Below are 23,223 nucleotides of genomic sequence, written 5' to 3' on the forward strand. Positions count from 1 at the left end.
TTCGGGGGGCTTCCTGGGACAGGTCACCGGGAGCGGATTATTCACACAGTCACAATGGGCCGGAGAATGAGGGGACATAATCATCCCTCGCATCATCGTCTCCCTCGTCCCTCCTCTCCCTCTCCCTCTCGCTCTCTCGCCCTTTCTCCTTCGTTTCATCCTCTCTCATTCGGCGGGGCTCCTGTGTACTCTTCGGATTTTCCAAACTCGCGGGGATTAGCCCCATCTGACCCCGCCGCTCATTTCTGCGGTCCCGTGGACCGTCTCTCCCACACACACACACGCACACACACACACGCACGCACGCACGCACACGCACGCACGCACACACGCACACACACACACCCTCGCTCTGAGGCACACACGCTCTTATGCGCACGCGCAAGCTCACGCTAGCTCACAAACCTTAATGCATGAAAACACTCAGACCTACACGCACACACACACGCACATTCCGCAGGTATGCAAACAAAATTATACCTGCACACACATACAGTATACACAAAAACGCACACACACGCACTGGAATGCGTACAAAAATGTGCTATAATGCATGCAGACACACAAATCCTCACCTACATACACATAGACACCTACACATCATGGACAGGACAAAATCATGCACACAGGTGCTCAGAGACAAACACAAACACACAGGCACACATACTCAAATGTGATACACACAAGCACACACACAGACACACATACTCAAATGTGATACACACAAGCACACACACAGACACACATACTCAAATGTGATACACACAAGCACAAGCACACACACAGGCACACATACTCAAATGTGATACACACAAGCACTGGTACACACACAGACACACATACTCAAATGTGATACACACAAGCACACACACAGACACACATACTCAAATGTGATACACACAAGCACAAGCACACACACAGGCACACATACTCAAATGTGATACACACAAGCACAAGCACACACACAGACACACATACTCAAATGTGATACACACAAGCACTAGCACAGACACACACATACTCAATGTGATACACAAGCAAAGCACACACACAGCACACATGACTCAAATGTGATACACACAAGCACAAGCACACACACAGACACACATGCTCAAATGTGATACACACAAGCACAAGCACACACAGGCACACATGCTCAAATTGATACACACAAGCACAAGCACACACACAGGCACACATGCTCAAATGTGATACACACAAGCACAAGCACACACACAGACACACATGCTCAAATGTGATACACACAAGCACACACACAGACACACATACTCAGATGTGATACACAAAGCACTAGCACAGACACACATACTCAGATGTGATACACAAAGCACTAGCACACACACAGACACACATGCTCAAATGTGATACACACAAGCACACACACAGACACACATGCTCAAATGTGATACACACAAGCACAAGCACACACACAGGCACACATGCTCAAATGTGATACACACAAGCACTAGCACAGACACACATGCTCAAATGTGATACACACAAGCACAAGCACACACACAGGCACACATGCATGCTTTAGTCGGATTCTGTTTTCATAATGAGTATTGATAGTCTTTTCTATGCATTCAAATTACAGCCATGGCATTTCTCTCAGACACACTGGGGGCGCGATTGTGGGGGGGCATGTGGTCATGTATTCCACGAGGACAATGGTGATTAAGAGCAAATTACCTCAGCCCTGATATGCTCCACCCCACACCCTCCCCCCACCTCTACATCGCCTCCCTACAAGCCCCTCCCACTTCTGCAGTTTGTCAGACGAGTCACTTTCGCCCCTTGCACCGGTTCTGTGTTCAGCTGTTATCATTTGCATATACACGCCCACACTGTGCAGGCTCGCTCGGTTGTGACATCATTACTTACATTCAGGATGCAGAGTCTTTCCAGAGCGTCGACACAGCTTACATAGCATTACATTGTATCATTATACAGCTGGATCTGAAGCATTCGACTGCTCAGTGAGTGTCCTACCGAATGATCGACCTTGGTTAAAGCAGTCTACCCGTGTACACTGTCGTCGTTGACAATGGAGTGCTTTACGCTGTCACTGAGCCACAGTATTGTATGCAGGTGTGGTATGCGTGTGTGGATGTGCCCATGCAAGTAGGTGTGTATGCATGTACATGTATTTATGTGTGCGTCTGCTTGGCTAACATCTCATCAGGTTCACTTAAGAGCCAATACAGACCAGCAAAAAGACATGGAGTCAATATGACACCACAGTGGAGCAGTTTTATCCTTGGTCCTGGAACAAATCGGAAACGATTGTCAGGAACTACCTGAGCCACACCCAGGTGAGGTGGAGGACTGTGGCCTGAGGCGCTGGGTTGTGGGTGCCCAGGTATCAGCGAGCATGCTGGGAGCTAGGCCGAGTTCCTCCTCCAGTTGAGTAAGGGAAATCAAATCATTTCAGATCAAATATCATCTAAGTATCCCCTTTAGAGCTCACTATCAGCAGAAAAAAACTTTGTCTCCCCTATTTATTATTTTGTGTGGCACAAAATCTTTAACCATAACCATTCTACTGACCCTATTCTAAAACGGCTCAAAGAGTTATATTGGTTATCAGAATTAAGGCAGGTGTATCCCTTGATTGTGTATCTCCTTTCAAGGTTAAATGGAATGAGCCCCTGAATAAATGAATATATTTGCGAAATAAAGTGTGGAAGAGAGTAGGAAGACACAGTGAATGTGGAAGTCTTCCAAACTTAATATTGATTTCTGTTCAAGGAAAGATAGGATTCTCAAATTCAACAACGACCTTAGAATCACCAGAAGAAAAAAAACAAAACAATTTCTCAAGCCTATGATCTAAAATTAGTAACAACTGAGTACTTTTTAAGGCGGCTGATAAATCTGTACAGTCATCTCTGAGTGCTAGTCTTTAATTTTCCAAATCAAGTTCTTGGGTATCTTCACTACAAAAACTGACAACATCAGAAATCGGATCCCCCACTGAGATTTCTGTCAGTCCGGGTTTTAGAAATGCAAAATTGGAATAAATTCGATTACGGCTGATGAATTCTTTGAAATGGTAATGCATATGAACTCCCCCACGTGTTGCTTAGATGTAATTCCTACAAGAGTACTTAAGCAAATCTTCATAACCATGCAATGACATTCATAGAATTCAGAGGCATCCATTCAAAGAAACTATTTTCACTGTCCCAAGCTGCCAGTGCTGTTGAACAGGTCTAATCAGGACAGCTCCTGTCAAAATAATTTTAGACAAACAAAAAAAAAAACTCTGATTCTGGATCCTAAGCCTGACTTTAATTTGCTGCTTTCTATGCTTGGTGATTTAGTTCCAAAGTATCCTACGAGTAAAAAATCCCTTGCTGTTGTTTTTGACCCATGCTTTCTGAGACATATTTGTAATATGACATATTTTTAATGTTACTAAGGTTTGCTAATGAAGACATATTGTTAAATTGGGATACTTTTTGTCTGTCAGTGATACAAAGTCATCAAAGTCTATAGGCTAGACTGCTGTACTAAGGCCCAACTCATCAGCTCCAAGTCAGAAGCAAAACATTTATCTGGCACTAAAAAAAGATTGATTTAATGGATTTAATGATCACTTCTGCTCTACTTGACTCTACTTAGCTACTGTATATAGTCAAACTTGTGATACCCTATAACCTAGAGAGGTACCTCAGATCAGCTAAGTTAGTCTTCCATTAGCAAGGAAATACAAGAGGAGACTGGACCTTTACTGTATTGGCCATGAAATGCCTCGCCTAAGGTAATCAGAAATGGCTAAACATTTACAAGGTTTAAAGACCCTGTGCTAACACTTTTTTTCTTGCATCTGAAGTGCCCATTGCTGCAGGTCTGACTCAGTGCATCTGTTCTGTGTGAATATTCACCTGAAGTTTAATTATGACTGGCACCCCACTGAATGGTCACACCACTGATTGGTTAAAATGTTAATTACACAATAAGCACAAACTCCAGGCAACCAATCCTCCTGCCATGGGAATTATTTGAACTTTGTTGCTTTCATGATAAAAATCATTTTATAATAATGTAATGATTTTTATCATAATAATAATGATCAAAACCATGATAACCACAACCAAGTTATGAATAATAATAATAACAATAATAATAATTATTATTATTAGTATTAATATTATTATTATGTTGTTACCATTATTATTAGCATTAGCATAGGTCATTGTATGTTCATTTAATTTATTGTTGCTGTTTCACTTATATTTATGATTATTATAGTAACAAATGGTCAGGGTTTGACATATCTCACAGTGTTTGAAACTAAGGCTGCATTCAGACCAGATCAGGCAATGCGGGAACAACGGCAGTCCTCCCGTTCATTTGAATGGGGGTAGTGCGTTTAGGCTGCGGGAGTGGGGACCGCATGGGGTGCAGAAAAAACCCGCAGCCGCCGTGCGGGAAGAAAGTAGAACCAGAAACAACATTTGCCGTAACGCAACCCGACGTCACGCTGCGGTGGCCAATCACGTAAGTCGGCGATCAGAGCGGAAGACGCCCACGGGAAGAAGAGCCTTGTTTAAATTACCACGTAGCATTCCGCTGTTTACCGAGCAACTGTGAAGATATGGAAGAGAGACTGAAATATGGCTTGGTTTATTTTGTGTGCCCAGCTTCGATGTCTGCGTCTGGCTTGCAGTCTACGCTGCAAAATAACGATAGCAAGAAGCTTCCTTCGGTTTGTGTCCATTTGTTTGAGTTAGCGGACAGGAAATGGGGGGGGGGGGGGGGTTAAAGTTCACAACATGACATCACACAAATGAGCCATGTAGTGACATGCCCACATCTCCGCACAACCCTGCGGGAAGGTGCCGCATTGCCTGATCTGGTCTGAATGCAGCCTAAAGCTCAACTTGGACAATTCATTTTTGCTTGCCACAATCACTGCTTTGTGTATCTATTCCAGACCACCTATGGATAGCTGGCTGTTATATGGTACTTGGAACCAAAAGCTGTTCAACCCTAACAAGGAGAAAAAGTGCAGTACCATCCATGGGGCGTGGTGGAAGCACAGCACAAGCTACAATGGAAGGCAACTGTACTTTAAAACTCACTGGAGAGGAGTATCAGTTTACCTCATGAACAATGAAACTCCCCATACATTTCTTTACTCGCAAAGGCTTCTCACGAGGCCATGACCTCTAATACCTGCTTTCCATTATTATGCCAGGATGGTTGGCACTGCCAGCGGTAATGCTTGGAATTTCTCTTTTCTTTCTCTTTCTACCATTTCTTGAACATAGCTTTAGCTACGAAGCTAGCATATTTTAGTTCTTTTTTTCCTACCACATCATGTGAAGACATAACAACAAAAATGAGCAGCTTTTAAAAACTACTTCCTGTTCATAGAGCCCCCTATGCCACAGAGTCATGCCCCAGCAGAAACACAACCTGGTCGTGCTGGAAAACCCAGCTGAGCGCCTGGTGCTAGCACTGAAACCATCCCTGTCCCTCGCCCCGTTTCTAATACCATATACAGCGCTGTATTTGTGAGGTAAATGCTTATAAAATTGCTTTATTTGTATAGCATGACATGAAAAACAATACAGTTTCCCCATTAGGGGTAATAAAGGTTTATGAACAAACCGCGCCACCACTGCTAACACTAGCACTAACGCTAACACTAGCCCCACCGCTTGTGCTAGTGCCCCAGCACTGCAGTGGAAAACAGGTACTTGAGAAGAAGCCTTTGAAATCCACCAGGCCGCACCCCCTCCTCTCCCCCTTGGAGACTAGAGAGTAATCCTCTCTTTCAGAGGGTATGCTGAGCCAAGACTGCTGGTTCCCTCAACACCCAGCTACAGAAGGGGGGGTTGGCTTCGCAGCACGATCCTTCTACACAAACTCGAAGATAAGCACTTTGCAGAAGAGTAATTAGAAGATAATGGGATATAATGCAAGCCGATCTGTCCCGATTAATTATCTGCTGGCTCCAAGAGCACAGCGCCATCTGGTGCCTGAGCTGGGGACAGCAGGTCCACAAGCATCACAGAGACTCCAGGCTTAAATGTCTTAAACATAATCTTGCCTCCAATCAACTGCAGACAAAACTCAGCACGGTGCATTCCACGTGTCTGAATGCATGTATAGCTGCTTGTATGCGTCTCTGTTATAGCGTGAACTTGTGCGTGCAAGCGTGCATGCCTGTGCGTTGTGCGCATTCACATGTACACGTATGCGCGCTTACCTATGTGCACAAGTGTTTGTGTGAGTGTTACTTAAGGATTGCCTGAATGTTCTTTCTTAATTCTGCTGTTATAGTCAGCACCCTGCAAAGCAAATTACAATAATGACATTAAGATTCTCACTCTGTCTGAGCTTTGTGTGTACGTACAGTATGTGAGCATGAGTGTGTGTCTGTGTGTGTGGGAGGTGAGTGAAATGGAGGGCTGTTGTCTGCTGCGCATGCACTGAGTCCCTCTGTGTAGCTGGGTCCGCGAGAAGCAGTTCTCAGTGTCAGTCTCGATGACAGAGTCTTTATTCACCCCGTCAGCCATTATGTAGAGGCAGGTGTGCTGCTGAGGCAGGGCAGGGAACGGTCCACCCATCCACCGTGCGAAAGTCCTTTGTACAGGGCTGCTTACAGAAGCTTATGTACGTTTTGGCATTCAGATCACATAAAGCCCTCATTCCATTTTAATCCAAGAACACAGCAAAGCCCTAACAAGTAGTTCTATTTGATCCCCGCAATTTCCATTTTATTCATCATTATTATTATTAATCTTTGTATATACACTGTATACATATTCATATATGTAAATAGAGACCCCGTATCATAATATTTAAAACTAATGTAGCATTTGGCTGCTGCATAAGGATTAATTTTGCACTTTATGATGATCAGAAAACATTATTTCAGCACAGCAATGTGGAAAATGAAAAAAGTACAGTATGAATTGACAGGGCGCTGTCAGCTCATTCTGCTGTGTATTCATAAGGATTAGGGCAAAGTGCTGACAGGCCAAAACTAGCAGCATCACCTTTGTTATTTATTACTTATACTTTGCTGTACTAGTGAGGACATGAGTCTGGTGCCACTTCATCTGTTTCTACCGTATGCTTTTCCCACAATCAAAGCCTTCCCATCACCCCTCCCGCCAGCACATTCAGAAGAATACACCCCCCACCCCTAACCAGAAAAAAATGTTCAGCCTCTTAAAAAACTGCGAATAACTCAAGAAGTTACAAACTCAGAAGTGCATTGTACAATCCATGCAACCCCTACAACCCCCATTCCCCTCACCCCCCCCTCCCCATGCATACACACAGATAATTCTTCAAGTCCGTGCAGAAGGCCCCCTCCCCCAATCCATCTCTCCTTTTGTCTCTAATTCGCTTCCCTTGCACAACCTGGCTGTTTATTGAGATGCTAACTCTCTTTATGAGAATCTAATCCGGGAGCACTGGGGGATCTTTTATGAAGCATTTACATTAAGAAGGCCAGCTAATTGGGAGCATGTGTCTAGATAATCTGAGGCTATAGCAGCACACCACAGACAGGCAGCGGTATATAGACTTCTCCCACACATACAAATGCCTTTTTCACAAGAAGGATCAATTTTCATGGTGGGGATGTCCGTGGTGCACGTGTGTTGGTGTGTGTACATGGGCATTTATGTGTGCCTGTGTGTGTACTCACATTTGTCTGTTTGCATGTGAGACTGTGTGTACAAGCACATGCATGCATGCACATGGAAACCCGTGTACGTGTGTGCGTGAGGACGTGAGTATATTTGTGTCTCTATGCGAGTTGTAGGTTTGATGAAATCGAGGCTGCAGAGTAAGAGTTTTGATCCTCCTTCAAAGACAGGCACCTGAGCAGCTTCTCACATGCGTCGACTGTAAATGCTTTTCACCGATGACTTGACTGATTACTTGTATCCTAATATACATCTGAAATTTTCTTCCTTTCAACTTTAGCCTTCTTTCACATAACAAAACATTTACAAAATGCCTCTCACACAAGGTAAGAACTAAAACTGTTCGCTTAACCGCTTGCTACGTGAGATGTGAAGATTTGTTTTCAGATACCTATGACCTATCCTGCCAGTTCCAAACACTATTACAGAAATGTTGGGGCATTTGAACATGGACACACAGTCACTAATATGCAGGGGCCTTATTATATATTCACTTTCACTGATTAGCACACAATAATACACATCCTGAAACTGTTGTCCTAACAACTGGAATTAAATTATTGTGGGCTAGGAACAGAATAGGTTCAGATACCCAGGCCACTGTCATTGTCGGCTACCTGTTATGCAAATATGAAATATGAATAGACTCACCTAAAAGTGCAATGGCCAAGCAGTGCATTTTTTAAACTTGCAACCCTGTAGGTTCAGGGGTCCAGGACCCCAGCATGACCACACTAGCAAGGCTGGGGGAATAAACATCATTTTCCTGGACATGTATCTCCAAACCCAGGAGGGCGCCAGGCTGAAGACTGCAGGTTCTGCGGCCTGCGGTAACCTTATAACAGTTCTGAAAACCCCACACTCACAGCACCCAATCAGAATGCAGAACTGACCCAGACTCTGTCCAATGACCGCGCACCTTGCCCTTAAATACCGGACGGTTTGGAGGTCAGCGAAAACTAAACACTGCCAAAAGCAAAGACAAAGACTTGGATTCAATCAACGTTCATCCTCATCTTTGACTCAGGGTTAAACATTCTTTTCTTCACAAACACAGTTACACAGTTTGGTGGTGGCAGAAACCGCCAAACTGCCTTTTGCGATGAATAAAACCGTAATTCCATTTAACAGTGACTCGGAGCTCAGGCCAAAGGTTGAATGAATTCAGGCCCAAAAAGAGCAAGTTGCTGAATTTTTCCCCCCTCAGCACGGAGACCAGAGCAGGTGTAGCCGCGACGCCGTGAAGCTCTGAAGTGGAGCCTGGCCCCTTTAGCACCGGGCGTCCCGCCCCCCCCGCGCCCCCGTCTCATTTACATCAGCCCCTTTATTATTATTTTATGGTTATGTATTGGTCTTTGTCTGCCGGCTCTTGTACCTGCGCCGGTCCCAGCTGGCCCTCATTAATAATGGCAGCCCAGCCGTTTCTGGTACCGGCGCCGGGGAAGATGGAGGGCCTTGTTACGGCCGCAGAGAGAGGGGGGGGGGGGTGTGCTGGGAGACGCAACGCAAACCTTACAAGGGAACGCCAGTGTTGGGAATAAGAGGGAACAGACAGGCTCAAGGAATCCCATGGCAGGAGGCCAGCTTGGTATGGCTAAGCCCCTGCAGTTTAGGTTTTGGATGCATGAGATTGTTCTTATTTGTATTATTTGCATAAGTATTTATTTGTGTTTGCACACGTACACACTTGAATGTAAGTCCGTGAGTGGGCAAATGTGTATTCGAAAGAGTGTGTATGTCGAAATGTGAGTCTTTGTATGTGTGCATATGGGAGAGAGAGTGAGTGCTTGTGCTGGTGTGTGTGTGTGTGTGTGTGAGTGAATGTGAAATTGAGTGAGAGCATTGCCGTATGTTAATGCAAGCAACGCATGTGAGTATGTGTATGTGAAGGCCAGCACAAGTGTGCGTACTAGTACAGGTGAAGTTAAGATACATGAGAGTACATAAGTGTGTATGTAAGCATACGTGTCTTTCTATGTGTGTGCATGGGAGAGAATGTGTATGTGTTTTGGTATGAGAGAATATTAAAAAAGAGAGTGTATGTATATGTGTGTGTGTGTGTGTTAATGTGAGTGTGGGGATAGGCCATTTTTTAGGTGATTTTTTCTGACTGGACGTGTTTGAAAGCGTCTATGTTCTTGTACAATACGTGCACGCTAACATGTGTGTCTGTGTATGTCTAGTATGTATGTAAGTGCGTTGGTTTATGAAGTGAAGGCTTGGGTGATTTTGTGATTATGAGTGCTTGAAGTTGTTTGTGTGTGTATGTTCATGTGGTATGTGTTCATGTATGTGCGTGCGCGCGTGTGTGTGTTTGCATGTATGTGAGCATGTGTGTGTGCATGCGTGTGTGTGTGTGCAGGTGTGTGCATGCGTGTGAGCGTGTGTGTGAGTGTGTGTATGAGTGTGTATGAGTGTGTGTGTGTGCGTGTGTACGTGTGCATGCGTGTGTGAGTGGTGTGTGCGTGTGTGTGTGAGTGTGTATGTGTTTGCGTGTGTGTGTGTGCACGCATGTGTGTGTGTGTGTATGCGTGTGCGTGTGTGTGTGAGTGTGTATGTGTGTGTGTGTGTGAGTATATGTGTGTGAGTGTGAGTGTGTATGTGCGTGTGTCTGTGTCTGTGTATGTGTGTGTGTGTGTGTGTGTCTGTGGTTATGTGTGTGTGTGTGTGTGTGTGTGGTTATGTGTGTATGTGTATGTGTGTATGCGTGTGTGTGAGTGTGAGTGTGTATGTGTGTATGTGCGTGTGTGTGAGTGTGAGTGTGTATGTGTGTATGAGTGTGTGTGTGTGTGTGTGTGAGTGTGTATGTGTGTATGTGCGTGTGTGTGTGTGTGTGTGTGTGTGTGTGAGTGTGTATGTGTGTATGGTATGTGTGTATGTGTGTGTGAGTGCATGTTTTTGTGTGTTTCTCTATGTGCCTGTGACTGAAGCCCAGTCCAGGCCTCTCAGCGTGCTGTTGGCTGTGCATGTGGCGGGTGAAAGCTGCCTAATGAGACTGAAAGGGGTTGTGGGGACGGGTGCAGGCGGGCCCCATTGTGGGGGCGTACAGCAACAGAAGCCCCCAAATCTGCTCCCCTGATCTCTCGTTTAGGAGCCAGGAGGGAATAATGCCATAATAAAGGCGGGGAAATAGGATTTATTTGGCATGCCTCATCAAAAGGGTATTAACAGGGTTTGGGGAAGGAAAGAGAGAGAGGAGGGGGGGGGGGTCACATTATTTAAATTCGCACAACTGAAAAGGCCCAAAATCCTAAAGTAGAATACACAGAACGTGGCCACATATAATTAACACTAGTTTCTCCGGTGGATACACTAAAGCCCACGTTACACAAAGCAATCTGGGTTGGATTTGGTGGCTCGCGGCAAAAGTTTAGGCGCCTAAATTGCTTTGTGTAGCGGCGGGCTTCGCGGCTGCCAAGCGCGCCTGCTGCAACCCCAACGTTCATCTGTCCAAAGAAACGATTTGACAAACCCCAAATTTTTTGAGGGCACGGGGCGCCCCCGGCGGGACGGGTGTACCCGCCTCGGCCGCGTTCCGCAGGTTCCCCCCGCGTTTCCCAGTTTGGTGGCTCGCCTCCTCCCCCCCCCCGCCAGGCGCAGGCGCCGTCATCCCGTCAGGGGGCGATCAGCGGAGATCTGCGAGAGCGAAACCCCGCGAACGGCGAACGGCAAACAAGACGTAAACCAGAGCAAACAGAGCGCTCCCGGCGCGGCTTACGCGCCTCCCGCTCCCAGCTGCCGCCGCAGAGCCGCCGCGGCAGCGCCGGAAAGACCCAGCGCGGGCGGGAACCAGACAGGAAGGAGACGGGCCGGCTCTGCTTTGTTCAGTCAGAAGCGTCTTTAATCGTTTTACGCACGGTTTTCTGTCCAGAGCCAGGAGGGGGCGCCAGACTTCGGTCAAATGACACGATGACCTACAACCTCCAAGTTAGCCCGACGCTCACAGAGCCCACACCGAATAGAGCTCAGATTGGATCCAATCGCTGTGCACTTCCCCTTTCTGGGCAGTTCCAAGGTCAACTGTCCCCGAAGATTCGCTAAAGATTTTGCGGACAATAGCGAGACGGCCGTCGATAGAGGTAAGAAGCGAGCGCATCGTGGTTAGACTGAATCTGGCTCTCGGTGGCGATTGTCGGGGGCGACAAGGCTGCGGCTCCTGAAGTCTTGCGCAGCCACAGAGGCTGAGAGACGATATGCGCTCGGCAAATACTTCAACTTGATCAATGCAAATGGAAGTGAACTTAATCTGTCATTCAAGGCAAGCGCTGTCCACTGCAGAGGAGAGGTCGCAGGGTCACCTGACCGGTTTGTAGCTGTGTGAAACGCCCCCTGTGGGCCTGATACACACCAACAGCCTGGGGGGGGGGGAGCCCTTCACTTCTAATGACAAATAATCAGCTGATTTATTGACTAATTAAAAGAAAGCACTGTCATACTGTGCTGAGAGGAGTTAATTATTTTCAGGAGAGCTTTCAGAAGCACTCACATCGCAACCCCCCGCCCCCTCCTCCAAGTCAAAACCAGAGACTGAGCCAAAGCCATTGTCTAAACCTCATATTATGAATACATTTATCGGCAGCAGAATCAGTGTCAAAACCCGCAATCCCACACTTCCTACCTCCTTGTCCCTCCCAGGAAACTACATTCCCTCCTCCGCCACTACAACTCAGAAACTCGGGTATGAGGAACATATGCCGTCTGCGCGTACGCCATGCACGGCGCTCGTATAAGCGGCCCCTCACCCCCCCCCCCCCACCACGCACCCCCCACCCCCCCACTCTCGCCTCTACCTGCTGGCACCAATCCATCTCCCCTCCGCTCTCCAGCCCATCATCGCCGCCACATATTACCGTGATTTATCGCCTCCCTCCCCTGCACAAAGTGTATACATCAGCCCTGCTAAGGGGGAGGGGGGGAACAGCAGGGGACGGGACGGGGTTGGGAGGTGGGGGGATTGGGGGAGGGGGGTTGGGGGGGGCTGATGTAGTAACCCAGAGAAAAACCTCCCGATGATGAAGCGCTCAGGGGTTCAGCGGAGAGAGAGACTCCGGCAGTGCGGTCAGCGTTCCTCTCGCCACGCCCCCCCACCCCCTCACCCAGAATGCCTGACTGCGGATGCTACATTTCCCAGGCGCTCTCTACTGCTTTCATTTCATTTGAGGGCGTCGCTTTCTCCCCCTCTCTCAATTTCAGCAATTTCAACTTCATTGTCGTGACATTTTGTAGTGCCATCAAAGCAAAGATGTCAAATGACAATGGATGAAACGATTACATAACTGAACTCCACAGAGGAGGGAAATAGCTTCTCTCTATGCTGAATCCAGATAGAAAAGTGTTGCAGAACAGAGCACAGGGGGAAGAAGAGGAAGCATGGACAGGGACATCACTGGTAGGGCAATTGATGGGTGGGGGGGTGGGGGTGGGGCAGGTCGGGGGAAGAACCCTGCCCTCCCTTTTTCACATGCCGTCTGTAACCATGGCAGCAATCGCTCTAAATTTGCTTGTTTGTCTGAAAGTTTGAGAGGCGGGACCTCTTGCCTGCTGCTCATGCCAGTTCCCTGCCCCCAGATGTTTGGAATTTGCTTTGCTAAAAGAAAGAAACAAGGTCAAACTGTGCCCCCCAGGTCTCTCACCTGGAGCAGCCTGTACATTTGTCAGTGGTTGATACGCTCCTGGGGCGAATACACACGAGACTCCTATGGACGTGGCAACCCACCCACCCAAACTTCACAATCCGCTTAGCCCCTCGCCCTCATGCTAAAACACTGTATCCCCCCCCCCCCCCTTTTTTTGGAAAGATTATTTTTGGAATCCGAAGAGGAACTTCACTTCGGTGCATTGAAGGACGACGGGCGATTCGGTGGACAGGTTGAGCGTGTCGGATGACCGTGAAAGGGTTTTGACCGCAAAAAACCTGCCGCTTTGTGTCTGCGGTTAGTCTAGTGAGACCCCACCACTCAGCCCCGGCCCTCTGAACCCAGAGTTCGCTTGAGAGAGACAGAGAAGTAGAGAAAGTAAAGGAAAATAGAATAATAAACCTTCACAGATGTCCCCCCCCCCCTTCCATTGTGCCAAAACGGGAGGGGGGGGGGGGGGGGCGAGTGGCGTGCATGTTCTCCATTATCACAAAGATTTAAATACAGTAATCTCATTTTCCGCACCAGTCAGAGGGAGCGTGCAGAATAACCCAGAGGGAGATGGATGGGGGGGCGGGGGGAGGTGAGGAGGAGGAGGAGGAGGAAGAAAAAGGGGAGGGGTGTGACAGAGGACTGGAGCAACACAGACGGTCATTGCTCCGTCTTTCCTCCAGGAAGGAAAAGACTGTTCGGGTGGAGGTATAAGTACACAGGGAGGAGGAGGTGAGCAGGGGAGTGAAATGTAGAATTAAATCTCGCCACAAAAAGGGAAGAGTGGGGGTAGAAAAAAAAGAAAAAAAAAGAAGATGCAAGCTGTTTGATTCATCCTCTCTTCCGGTCCGCTGGAAAAGTTGATGAGGTTTAAATGAAGCAGAATGCGGAGACGGGGGAAGCGGGCGAGTGTCGAAGGCTTCGACGCGGCTCCCGGTGCCCAGGCCCCGCGGCCCGTACCGTGGGGAGAGGAGGGGGGGAGGGGGGGGATTGCACACAGGCCAGTGGCTCCGAACGAACCCCCGGCATAGGGGACGAGGGAACGAATCCGGTTCCTTAAATGTGATAATCTCCAATCGCATCTAACATCAATCCCTGACGAGACCTCTGTTAATGAGCCTGGCTGATCGGGCGTGCCGGGCCTCTCTCTCTCTCTCTCGCTCGCTCTCTCTCTCCCTCTCTCTGTTGTTTTTGTTCCGTGGGTTTAATCCCTCTCACTTCAGCTGGCCCGAGCCGCGGAGTAGAGAAAAGCCCATTAACTTAGCCTCCGCGCTCTCGCCTATCTAAATGCTAACGATGTGCGGCGGCGGAGATTCGGGGGTGGGGTGGGGGGGGGCCCCGGGGCCCGGGGCCCGCTGACGTAGCGCGGCCCCGGCGCGTTCATTCGCCGCACGGGCTTATCCGGCGATGACCTCGGCCTCTCTGAGCAGGCGGAGCTGCTGACGGGGGCGGGGGGGCGGAGACGGCAGGAGGGGGGTGGAATCATTGGGGAAATGGCGGGTTTATCTTATCTGGGAGGAGAAGCGAAGGCTAAGACACTGCATCCTGTGTAATTGCGTTAGATTACATTACGCACCTCCCGTAAGGCTACACACCTCTGATCAGCTAATCCTCGCCATTCTTCCAGCAGGAGAGCTTTAAGAAGCAGGGTCTGTGGAGAAAAGGAAGGTCATGTGCATGCCTCTTCCTGTCTTCACTATTATAATTATTTTCATTGATATGATTATAGTGTAGATAATGATGGTGTTGATGATGATTTGTATTATTATCATGGTCATGGACCATGGACGCTCTCATCAGTAATTCCTTACTTGCTTTAATGGAATTTCTGAATCTTTCTCAACGAGGGTCGAACCTTGTTCGGAGGTTAGGCTGACTTTCGATTGACCTCTCCACCGCGCTGGTAAAAACTTTCGGAGTCATCTTGAATTTAGAGCGATGCCAGGGTGGACCATGTGATCTCACCGTTGGCATTATACCATCAAGGCGGACCGCGTCACAGTCACCACAGCTCTATAATAAACCTGTCAGATTGTATGTGTTTTTCTCATTGCATACTAAAACGATTATTATAAGTCTCACTGTTCTGAGCCTTTGATTAATATAATATTGTGATATCAATCGTTTCAATTTGTATCGAATTTCCGCATATTAAAACGTCGCGTCGAGGCTCTACAAAGAAAACTTCATTTGAGCGTCACTGATCCTTTGTGCAGCCTCCTTCAGCAAATTACAATTCTTCCCTTCGGAGTGGTCCATTTTGAGTCCTCTGCTTTACTCTGACCTACAGAACAGCAGTAGGAGAGCTGCAAGTCAGTGATTTATTTTGGAGAGTGATATTCAGAGGCTTTAAAAAATAAAATAAATAAATAAATAAATAAAATACTTACACAGTCTTCCCCACCCCCAATTCAAGCTAAAAGAGATTTATTCAACCCAGACCTCGTCTGACAGCGGTGGGGGTACCTGGCGCATTATATTCCACGGCACAGTGCATTTTTTATATATGTTGTCCTTTTTATGTTTTATGTACACTACCTCAGGGGAGAACAGCTGCGCAGGAAGACACAAGCTCATTTCAGCGTCCGGGAGGAAAGGGGAAACCGAGCGGGAATCCAAAGCGGGCTTCCGAAAACCGCTCCCGTGCTTCCCGAACGCCGCGGAATTTTAAACCCTGACTTACCGACATTTTCTGGGACTCGCTGACAACGCTCACCGTAGGAACGAGACCAGGACGTACCTGGCTTGTTTGCTGTTACAAGGTTTTGCCACCAAGTTAGCAATTACGGCGTTTGTCGTGAAGGGGGAAAAGCCACACTTGCGTGACAAATGCCTTCGACGGCAAGAAAAATATTTGCCCACAGGTATTTGCAAAGCATTTCGAATTTAACACCGCATTCCCACACAATCTCTGCATCACCAGAGATAACAACAAAACGATTCAAGATTTGTTTGAAAAAGTAGGAATAATCCACTCTGTAGAGACAGTTACAATCCCTAATATCTCAAGTAAGCAATAGTCATTCGCCAGTTTCACAAGTTGAGGAGGGAATTATTTGATGGACAAACAAACGTGATGAAAAGTAAATTTAGGAAAAGAGTGTACGTGAGCACAATGAGGACAAAATTAGAGCAAGTTACATAAAAGGTGTGACCAAGGGGTCAAAATGAAGAAAAGAGTCCCCTTCAATGTGTGTCCTTATCTACTCTGACAAAGCGCCAGAAATAAACCAACTCATTACAGTCATTAAATAGCATTGACTATTCTATGTCCTTTCAAGCAACCCAATTGTGGACTAACTGTTCAAAAATCCACCAAGAATGACCTATCATAGAGGAAGAAACTAAGAAGCTGTACGTGTTAATGTATGCTAGTATGATGGTCCCTTTACCCAAATGTAACAATAAGTGCAGTTACTGTCACAATGCCACTCCGTGACAAAATGTGGGCCCCCTAAGTGTTTTTTTAAGCTGCCTAAACCACCTATAGGAGAAATCGTGCAAAAAAATAAATTAAAGAAACATGTAAGACTATTAGAAATGGTCTATGTATTTATTGGTACAGTTTGGCCATGATTGATACTACAGTTTTAGTTTTTGAAGTTTTGACTGCCGACAAATGAGCATGGCACACAGGCCTCCACTAAAGACGTGAGTTTCAACAGGAACCACCCACCTTAGTACATTTTGGCAGGTTCCTGTCTTCATAGGGCAATTGTCTGTTTATTTATAATGCATCTACTAACTGAAGTTATAGATCATTCTGTGATGTAATTGGACAAATTCCATGAAAATGGAATTATATGCAAAAATCCCGAATTATGTGGTAATCTGCTATGCAATTATGTGGATTCTACTGTATTATCATTAACCTGGACTGTTTTTGCCTATATGTACAGACTGAACTGAGAAAAAAAATTCTGAAAAACCTTTTGTGTTGTTAGAAGGTACAAGTAACACCAGTAACAAAAAGGATGGTGCAAGTAATCTACTCAATTACTTGCACCAGGGTTACACATTATAAGTGGCAGAATTGGGGGGAAATATAGCCTATAACGAAGGATTAACGCATTGTGAGGGGTCATTCTAGAGAAATTATGGCATTTGCACTTAAGCACTTTGGGCGTCTGGAAAAGTGCTATATAAATGCAATGTTTCATTCATTCATTCATTCATTCATTCATATGGAATTGCAATGTCTCAAAATACATTTCATTGTTGTCACTCAACTATACACTCTAAATGTACCTAAATATAGGGAGATAATGCGTCCAGTTTACGGTGGCAGTCAAGCCGGACTGATCGCAGTCCCTGTCATGCAGTCACCACATAAAGCCCTATTCTGAGCCAGGAAAAACCCAGCCTTACCCATCCAGGGCAAAATGAATAAAATCAAGCCGGTAATAACTTACTCCACAACTGGACTTATCTACATGATTAGATGTCCATTCATTAAAATATACCTCAGAATGACCACGAGAGCTCTAAAAACAAGCATGGCCAAATATAAATCAGCAATCCAAAATTACAATCTTGATATTTGAAATTATGATAAATTTTTACTAACTGAATAATCCTTTCTGTGAAATCTACGAATTTAAATTATGAAGTCACACTAGGGCGATGAGACGGTTACTTAATGGAAACATCACTTGAAAGAGAGCGTTTTATTCATTTATTTATTTATTTAGCTAGCCTTTTTGGAGTTATAATCAATGTCACAATTTGGGTTGAATAAGGGGTGGGAATTAAGTGTTTCTATGACCTTCTGAAATTCTTTATATATTTCGCCTTTAATTTACAGTTTTTCGTTCATAAACATCTAATAACAATAACAAACTCCCCTAACCCAGTATAGTTCAAACTGCACTGTGAAGTGTCAAGAAAAAGCTTTGTTCTCACCACAGCAGTCTACAACCAGGGCCTCTGAGGTGAAACACCAAAACTATAAATCAGTCATCTATACTACACTGCAGTCCAACAAAGTCAATATCCAGTGAGACTGTGCCAGTTCTCCAAACACTATGCTTTATGGAGTCAGCATCAGGCAAAATACCAAACAGCCACCTGCACAGAGGACACAAATTATGAGGCAGGAATATGTGCGGAGGCTCATTGAAACGAGCAGAAATTCCGCTCGGCAGCAAACAGGTGCAGGGCGGGACCCCTGCTGGCAGAGGCGCGCAGACGCCGATTCCAGCGCTGCGCGTGCGACTGACGCGCGGCCCTGCCAGGCGGCGGGTGTCCTGCGCATTCACGGGTATTTTTAGCTCGGCGCATAATTTCACGCAGCCGCTTTCTGGGTCAGGTAACGATGCCGTGCTCTGGAACAACACGGAAGGCCTGCAGTTTCAGGCCCCCGTCAACATTCCTGAAAACTTGTTCAGTTAAAAAAAAAAAGAAAAGAAAATGGAGCCCAGCTTAACAGAAACAGCTGTGACTGTTACTTTCTGTTTTTGCCCTCTAGTGGTAAAACTTTGTTAATATTGCCAAGAGAGGCACTCACTCAGTGAGTCAGTGATGTTCCTGATGCAAGGACTGCTCCATGCTCCCCACAGGAAACAGTAGTAGTTTTTGACACGAGTAAACTGAGAGAACCACAGCCACAAATGAATATTCTGATCCTAATCTTGTCCAGTCAATGCAGAGTGTGAGAATGAGCAGGTAATCATGCTACACTAAATGCCCAAATGTATGTGGACACCTGACATCCAAAATGATGAGCATCAATATGGAGTTGGTCCACGCTTTGCTGCTATGATGGCAACCAACCTCCACTCTTCTGGGAAGGCTTTATACTAGATGTTGGAGCACTGCTGCAGGGATTTGCTTCCTTTCAGCCAGAAGAGCATTAAAGGGGTTGGGCACTGATTTGGAGATTAGGCCTGGCTTGCAGTTGGCTTTCCAATTGATCCCAAAGGTGTTGGGTGGGGTTGAGGTCAGGGCTCTGCGCAGGCAATAAAAGTTCTTTAACAATGTTCTCGACAAAACCATTTCTACATGGACCTTGCAGTTTGCACCGGGGGCACTGTCATGTTGAAACAGGAAAGGGCCTTCCGCAGAAAGTTGGGAAAGCACAGAATCATCTAATGTCATTGTATGCTGCAGCATTAAGACCATGAAAAACAGCCCCAGACCAAGAGGTGTCCAGATTCTTTTGGTAATATAGTGTATTTTTAATGTCATAATACGGTGTCTAGTTCATTTTCTTCTCTTCAGGTGAATAATTATATTATTTGACAAACTTTGCGCAGCACTGGGAACATTTCCACTTGGTTAGTGTTCTGTCAGAGAACAACACTGTCCTCTACTGTTGAAAATGTGAACATTCAAGAGAATTCTCAATTTGCAGTCTGAACAGTTAGCGATATAAAACATATTTGATTTTTTCATATTTAGCTACTATTATTCTTTCTGACTTTTATTATTCTATACTGGATAATAATTTGGGAATTTTCTCAACTTACAGTTTTTAAGCTTGACTGACCAAATTTTTAAAATCACCTCCATAATTCTACAGTGTTTCCCAGTCCTGAGGGCTGTTTGTGTATGGTGGATATGTTGCAACTTTAATCACAACATCTAATGAGTGGTTAATTGTTCCTGAATAGGTACATTCAATGTTCACTGAAGATAGATTAACCCAAAAGCCATATGAAGCAGCTATGCATGCCATGAATAATACATATCCCACATTTACATCACAGTACTTTCAATCTGTCAGTTAAACTAAATCTTTACTTTCCTACAAATGTCCCCCTTCATAAATCGTGACAGATTTCAAAACCAGTGAGCCTTGGCCATAGGCTATATTTCATTTGAATTACAGTAATGATTTTTGAGCAAAGCCAGTATAATTCACAGCTTAGGAAGCATTGCCGTATGATGCAAAGTGACAAGTGTCATTAATGTTCAATGTTGTCTCACCTGACATATATAACTGTAATGTCAATTCACGCGTCTGCAGCATACACACAGCTTTGAGAGGGCATAATATGCAGGTAATTTACTTATTAGTAAAAGCATGTTTAAAAAATCATCACGTAATACAGCAGGGGTTTTTCAACCTCTGCTGGTCCTGTATGCCCACCCAGGCTCAAAGGCACCCAGGGGACCGCCATCATAAGTTAAAAAGCGTTATATTTAAAAATAGTTTTTTACAAAGATCACAGACTGGGAGGGGGGGGGGGGGGTTGCCTCCCCGTTTAAAACCCAGGTAATACAGAATACTTCAAGGCACACATGCCAGTGTCTCACAGTACTGCTTTTGCACAATAAATATAAAAGCAACACTTCAGTGGGCTATGTTTCACTGATTAGACGTTCACCAACGTCTAATTAATGCATAATGGCTCTCCTGGATTCGAAACAACGCAAAAATGTTTTGCCAGAAAATATCATAATGATAGTTTGTCCATACATCAGCTGGTGGGAGAACTTCTGAATTTCAAACACCACACAGTAGTGCACAACTTCAGTAATAAAAATAATTAAGAGTATCTACATTACAATACCACTACCCTTTACTCAGTCACTCACTCCTATAGCTGTCAATTAAACTTTGTTGCATTTGGCTGTAAGTGACTTTCTGTTTTTGTGTCAATTACATAAAGAAGCTAACAAAAACTTGGAAGCTAAATGATTTTTTATGCAAGTAATGCAAAGTGTGAGAATTTAGCCTCCCTATGTGGCCACTATGTCGCTGTGTCCTTTCTGCTTTGTTAGGTAAATAGCTATAGTGCAGCTGAACGTGGATGGAATGTTGATGTATGAGATATTATGAAGGAAGGTGTCAATATCTAGTTGTTGGGAGCAAACATACCGCCATGCTAAGTGTGATCATTTTCATCTAAAACCAATTTAGTGTTGTTTTCAAAAAAGCACCAAATCTAGGATCTTACCATCCCATTATAGCTGAAATGCTACTTAGCTAGCTCACGTTACACACTTCAATCAATTATTTGAGTTAAAAACAATTTGAAACTCTTTTACATTGATAGAACACAGCACAGCAGTCACTAGGGAAAAGTCATGTTACCCCATCAAAATCAGGGGACTTCTATTGAAATCTGTGATGTCAACAAATGATTTTTGATCCAAAGAATAAACATTCCTGTGAAATATAGGGAATAAACTCTACTATGTTCAGAAACTTTCTGTTTACATAATTATATGAATCTGAAATGTTACTTTCAGGTTGACAACACTATTTTATTTACACTTTTTGTACTTTATAATTCAATTTTAAGAACTCAAAGGTAGCCTGAGACAAGCCAACTTTTTCTAGTTTCAGTTCTAATAAATAATTCCCACTGGAGAATATAATTTGACATTTTGACGATAGAAACAATGGGTGAAAACAGGCTTTTGCTGAGCTATTTCTGTTACTTATCCTGCATGGTAATTTGAGGCCACACAGCCTAACTATACTGGAAAAACCATAAAACCACTGAGAGGGAAAGCAAAGGAAAAGGATTCTTTCATGGTTGAGAAAGTGATATTATCCCTACCAGGCCAACAGTGGCCAATGCTGTGCACTTGTCTCAGCTTGGTGCTTTGTCAATGTACTGTGACTAATCCAGAGGTAGCCCTGCATCCTTGCTCCTTACCCTAATTAAAAGAGGATTAGCCAGCATGGAGTCCCTGACCACTCCGATCTGAGCAGCCTCCATTCCCCTCTTTTCCAGTGTAATCGGACCTCAAGGAATTGTGGGAGAAGAGCTTCAGTTGGATGCTAGCCTAGAGAAGAAGAGGGATAAGAAAACTAATAAGCAGAAGTGCAAGCTGCAATAGGCACCAGTCTTTTTTGGAAACACACAGATGTGTTGTCAGCCCATTAGGTGGGATATTTATGTGTAATGAAGGTGTTCAAACACTGCACCCTTATAATGGACTGTTTGCTAACATCCAGTCAACCATCTCCACATACGTGGCAATAGAAAAGCTGTATTTATTTATTTAGTTATTTATTTATTTGTTGCGATTAAAAACAGGTGTTGATATATGGCCATCTAAAGCAGTGTTAACCAACCCTGTTCCTGGAGATCAGTATATCTGAGATCCTGTAGGTTTTCATTTCAGTTCAACAAGAGTTAGCGTGAAAGGTCACTTGTTAGGGGAGTGAAACCGACAGGTATGCGATCTCAGAACAGTATGCACACTGATCTAAGGAAATACAACTATAACATCACATTCATATCATGTCAACCTATCAAATGTATAAATATTATGTGATTGTATCACAATGATCATATGCAATATGCTCATTGACATCATCACCCCCCCCCCCCCCCAAAAAAAAACAAAAAAACAACACACATACAAAAATGTGAAGCAAACCAAGACTGAATACATAAGAACATACATAAGACTCCACATACATTTTTAAAGAATCAAAATTGTTTTTATACTCTTTCCATTTAAGCAATTGAGCCTGGTTCCTAGTTCTTATAAATATTTTTTCTGTTTTATAGATTTCTGCTTCCTGTACTGCTTCTTTTCGTTGCTTTGCGGTTGTATGGTCCCTTCCTGTCAGCCAGTTTCTGGTAATGTGATTAATGGCTATAACTCTAATAATCCTAAACGAATGGAAATCTTTATTACAGATTCCCACGGGTCGATTTCCTAACAAAACATAGTACAGTTTTCATTTATTTTTACCTTAAATATTACACATGTATTCAATGGGTTTTTTTTGCCCTCAGTAGCCTATTTCTAAATTCATGTGTATGACCAAAATATGTGAGCAAAATCAATCACATACCTATTCGCTATATATTTATTTTGCGAGCAACAGTTCGTGTAGGCTACTATCGTTTTTTTACAGTCTAAGTTGTGAACGGGAAGGCATTGGTGCTTGATTCGTAGACAACCTGCTTTTGCATTGAACGAGTCGTGGA

The 23,223-nt window shown here is 44.9% G+C and overlaps 1 protein-coding gene across 6 annotated transcripts in view; it reads right to left on the bottom strand.

The window, feature by feature from the left end:
- cfap77 (cilia and flagella associated protein 77) overlaps nucleotides 1–23,223 on the bottom strand; it is a 43,835-nt gene that overhangs the window by 19,459 nt on the left and 1,153 nt on the right. For 5 of the 6 annotated variants that reach the window (XM_064354527.1, XM_064354522.1, XM_064354525.1 and 2 more), the window contains exon 2: nucleotides 21,934–22,063. In XM_064354527.1, coding sequence (XP_064210597.1) covers nucleotides 21,934–21,996 — 63 coding nt within the window. In that variant the 5' untranslated portion in view covers nucleotides 21,997–22,063. Of the gene's footprint in view, nucleotides 1–21,933; nucleotides 22,064–22,355; nucleotides 22,381–23,223 lie in introns of those variants that run through there. The other variant, XM_064354526.1, reaches the window with a different exon arrangement.

This window comes from Anguilla rostrata, chromosome 10, assembly GCF_018555375.3.
Source record: "Anguilla rostrata isolate EN2019 chromosome 10, ASM1855537v3, whole genome shotgun sequence".
In the NCBI taxonomy this organism is placed as follows: Eukaryota; Metazoa; Chordata; class Actinopteri; order Anguilliformes; family Anguillidae; genus Anguilla; species Anguilla rostrata.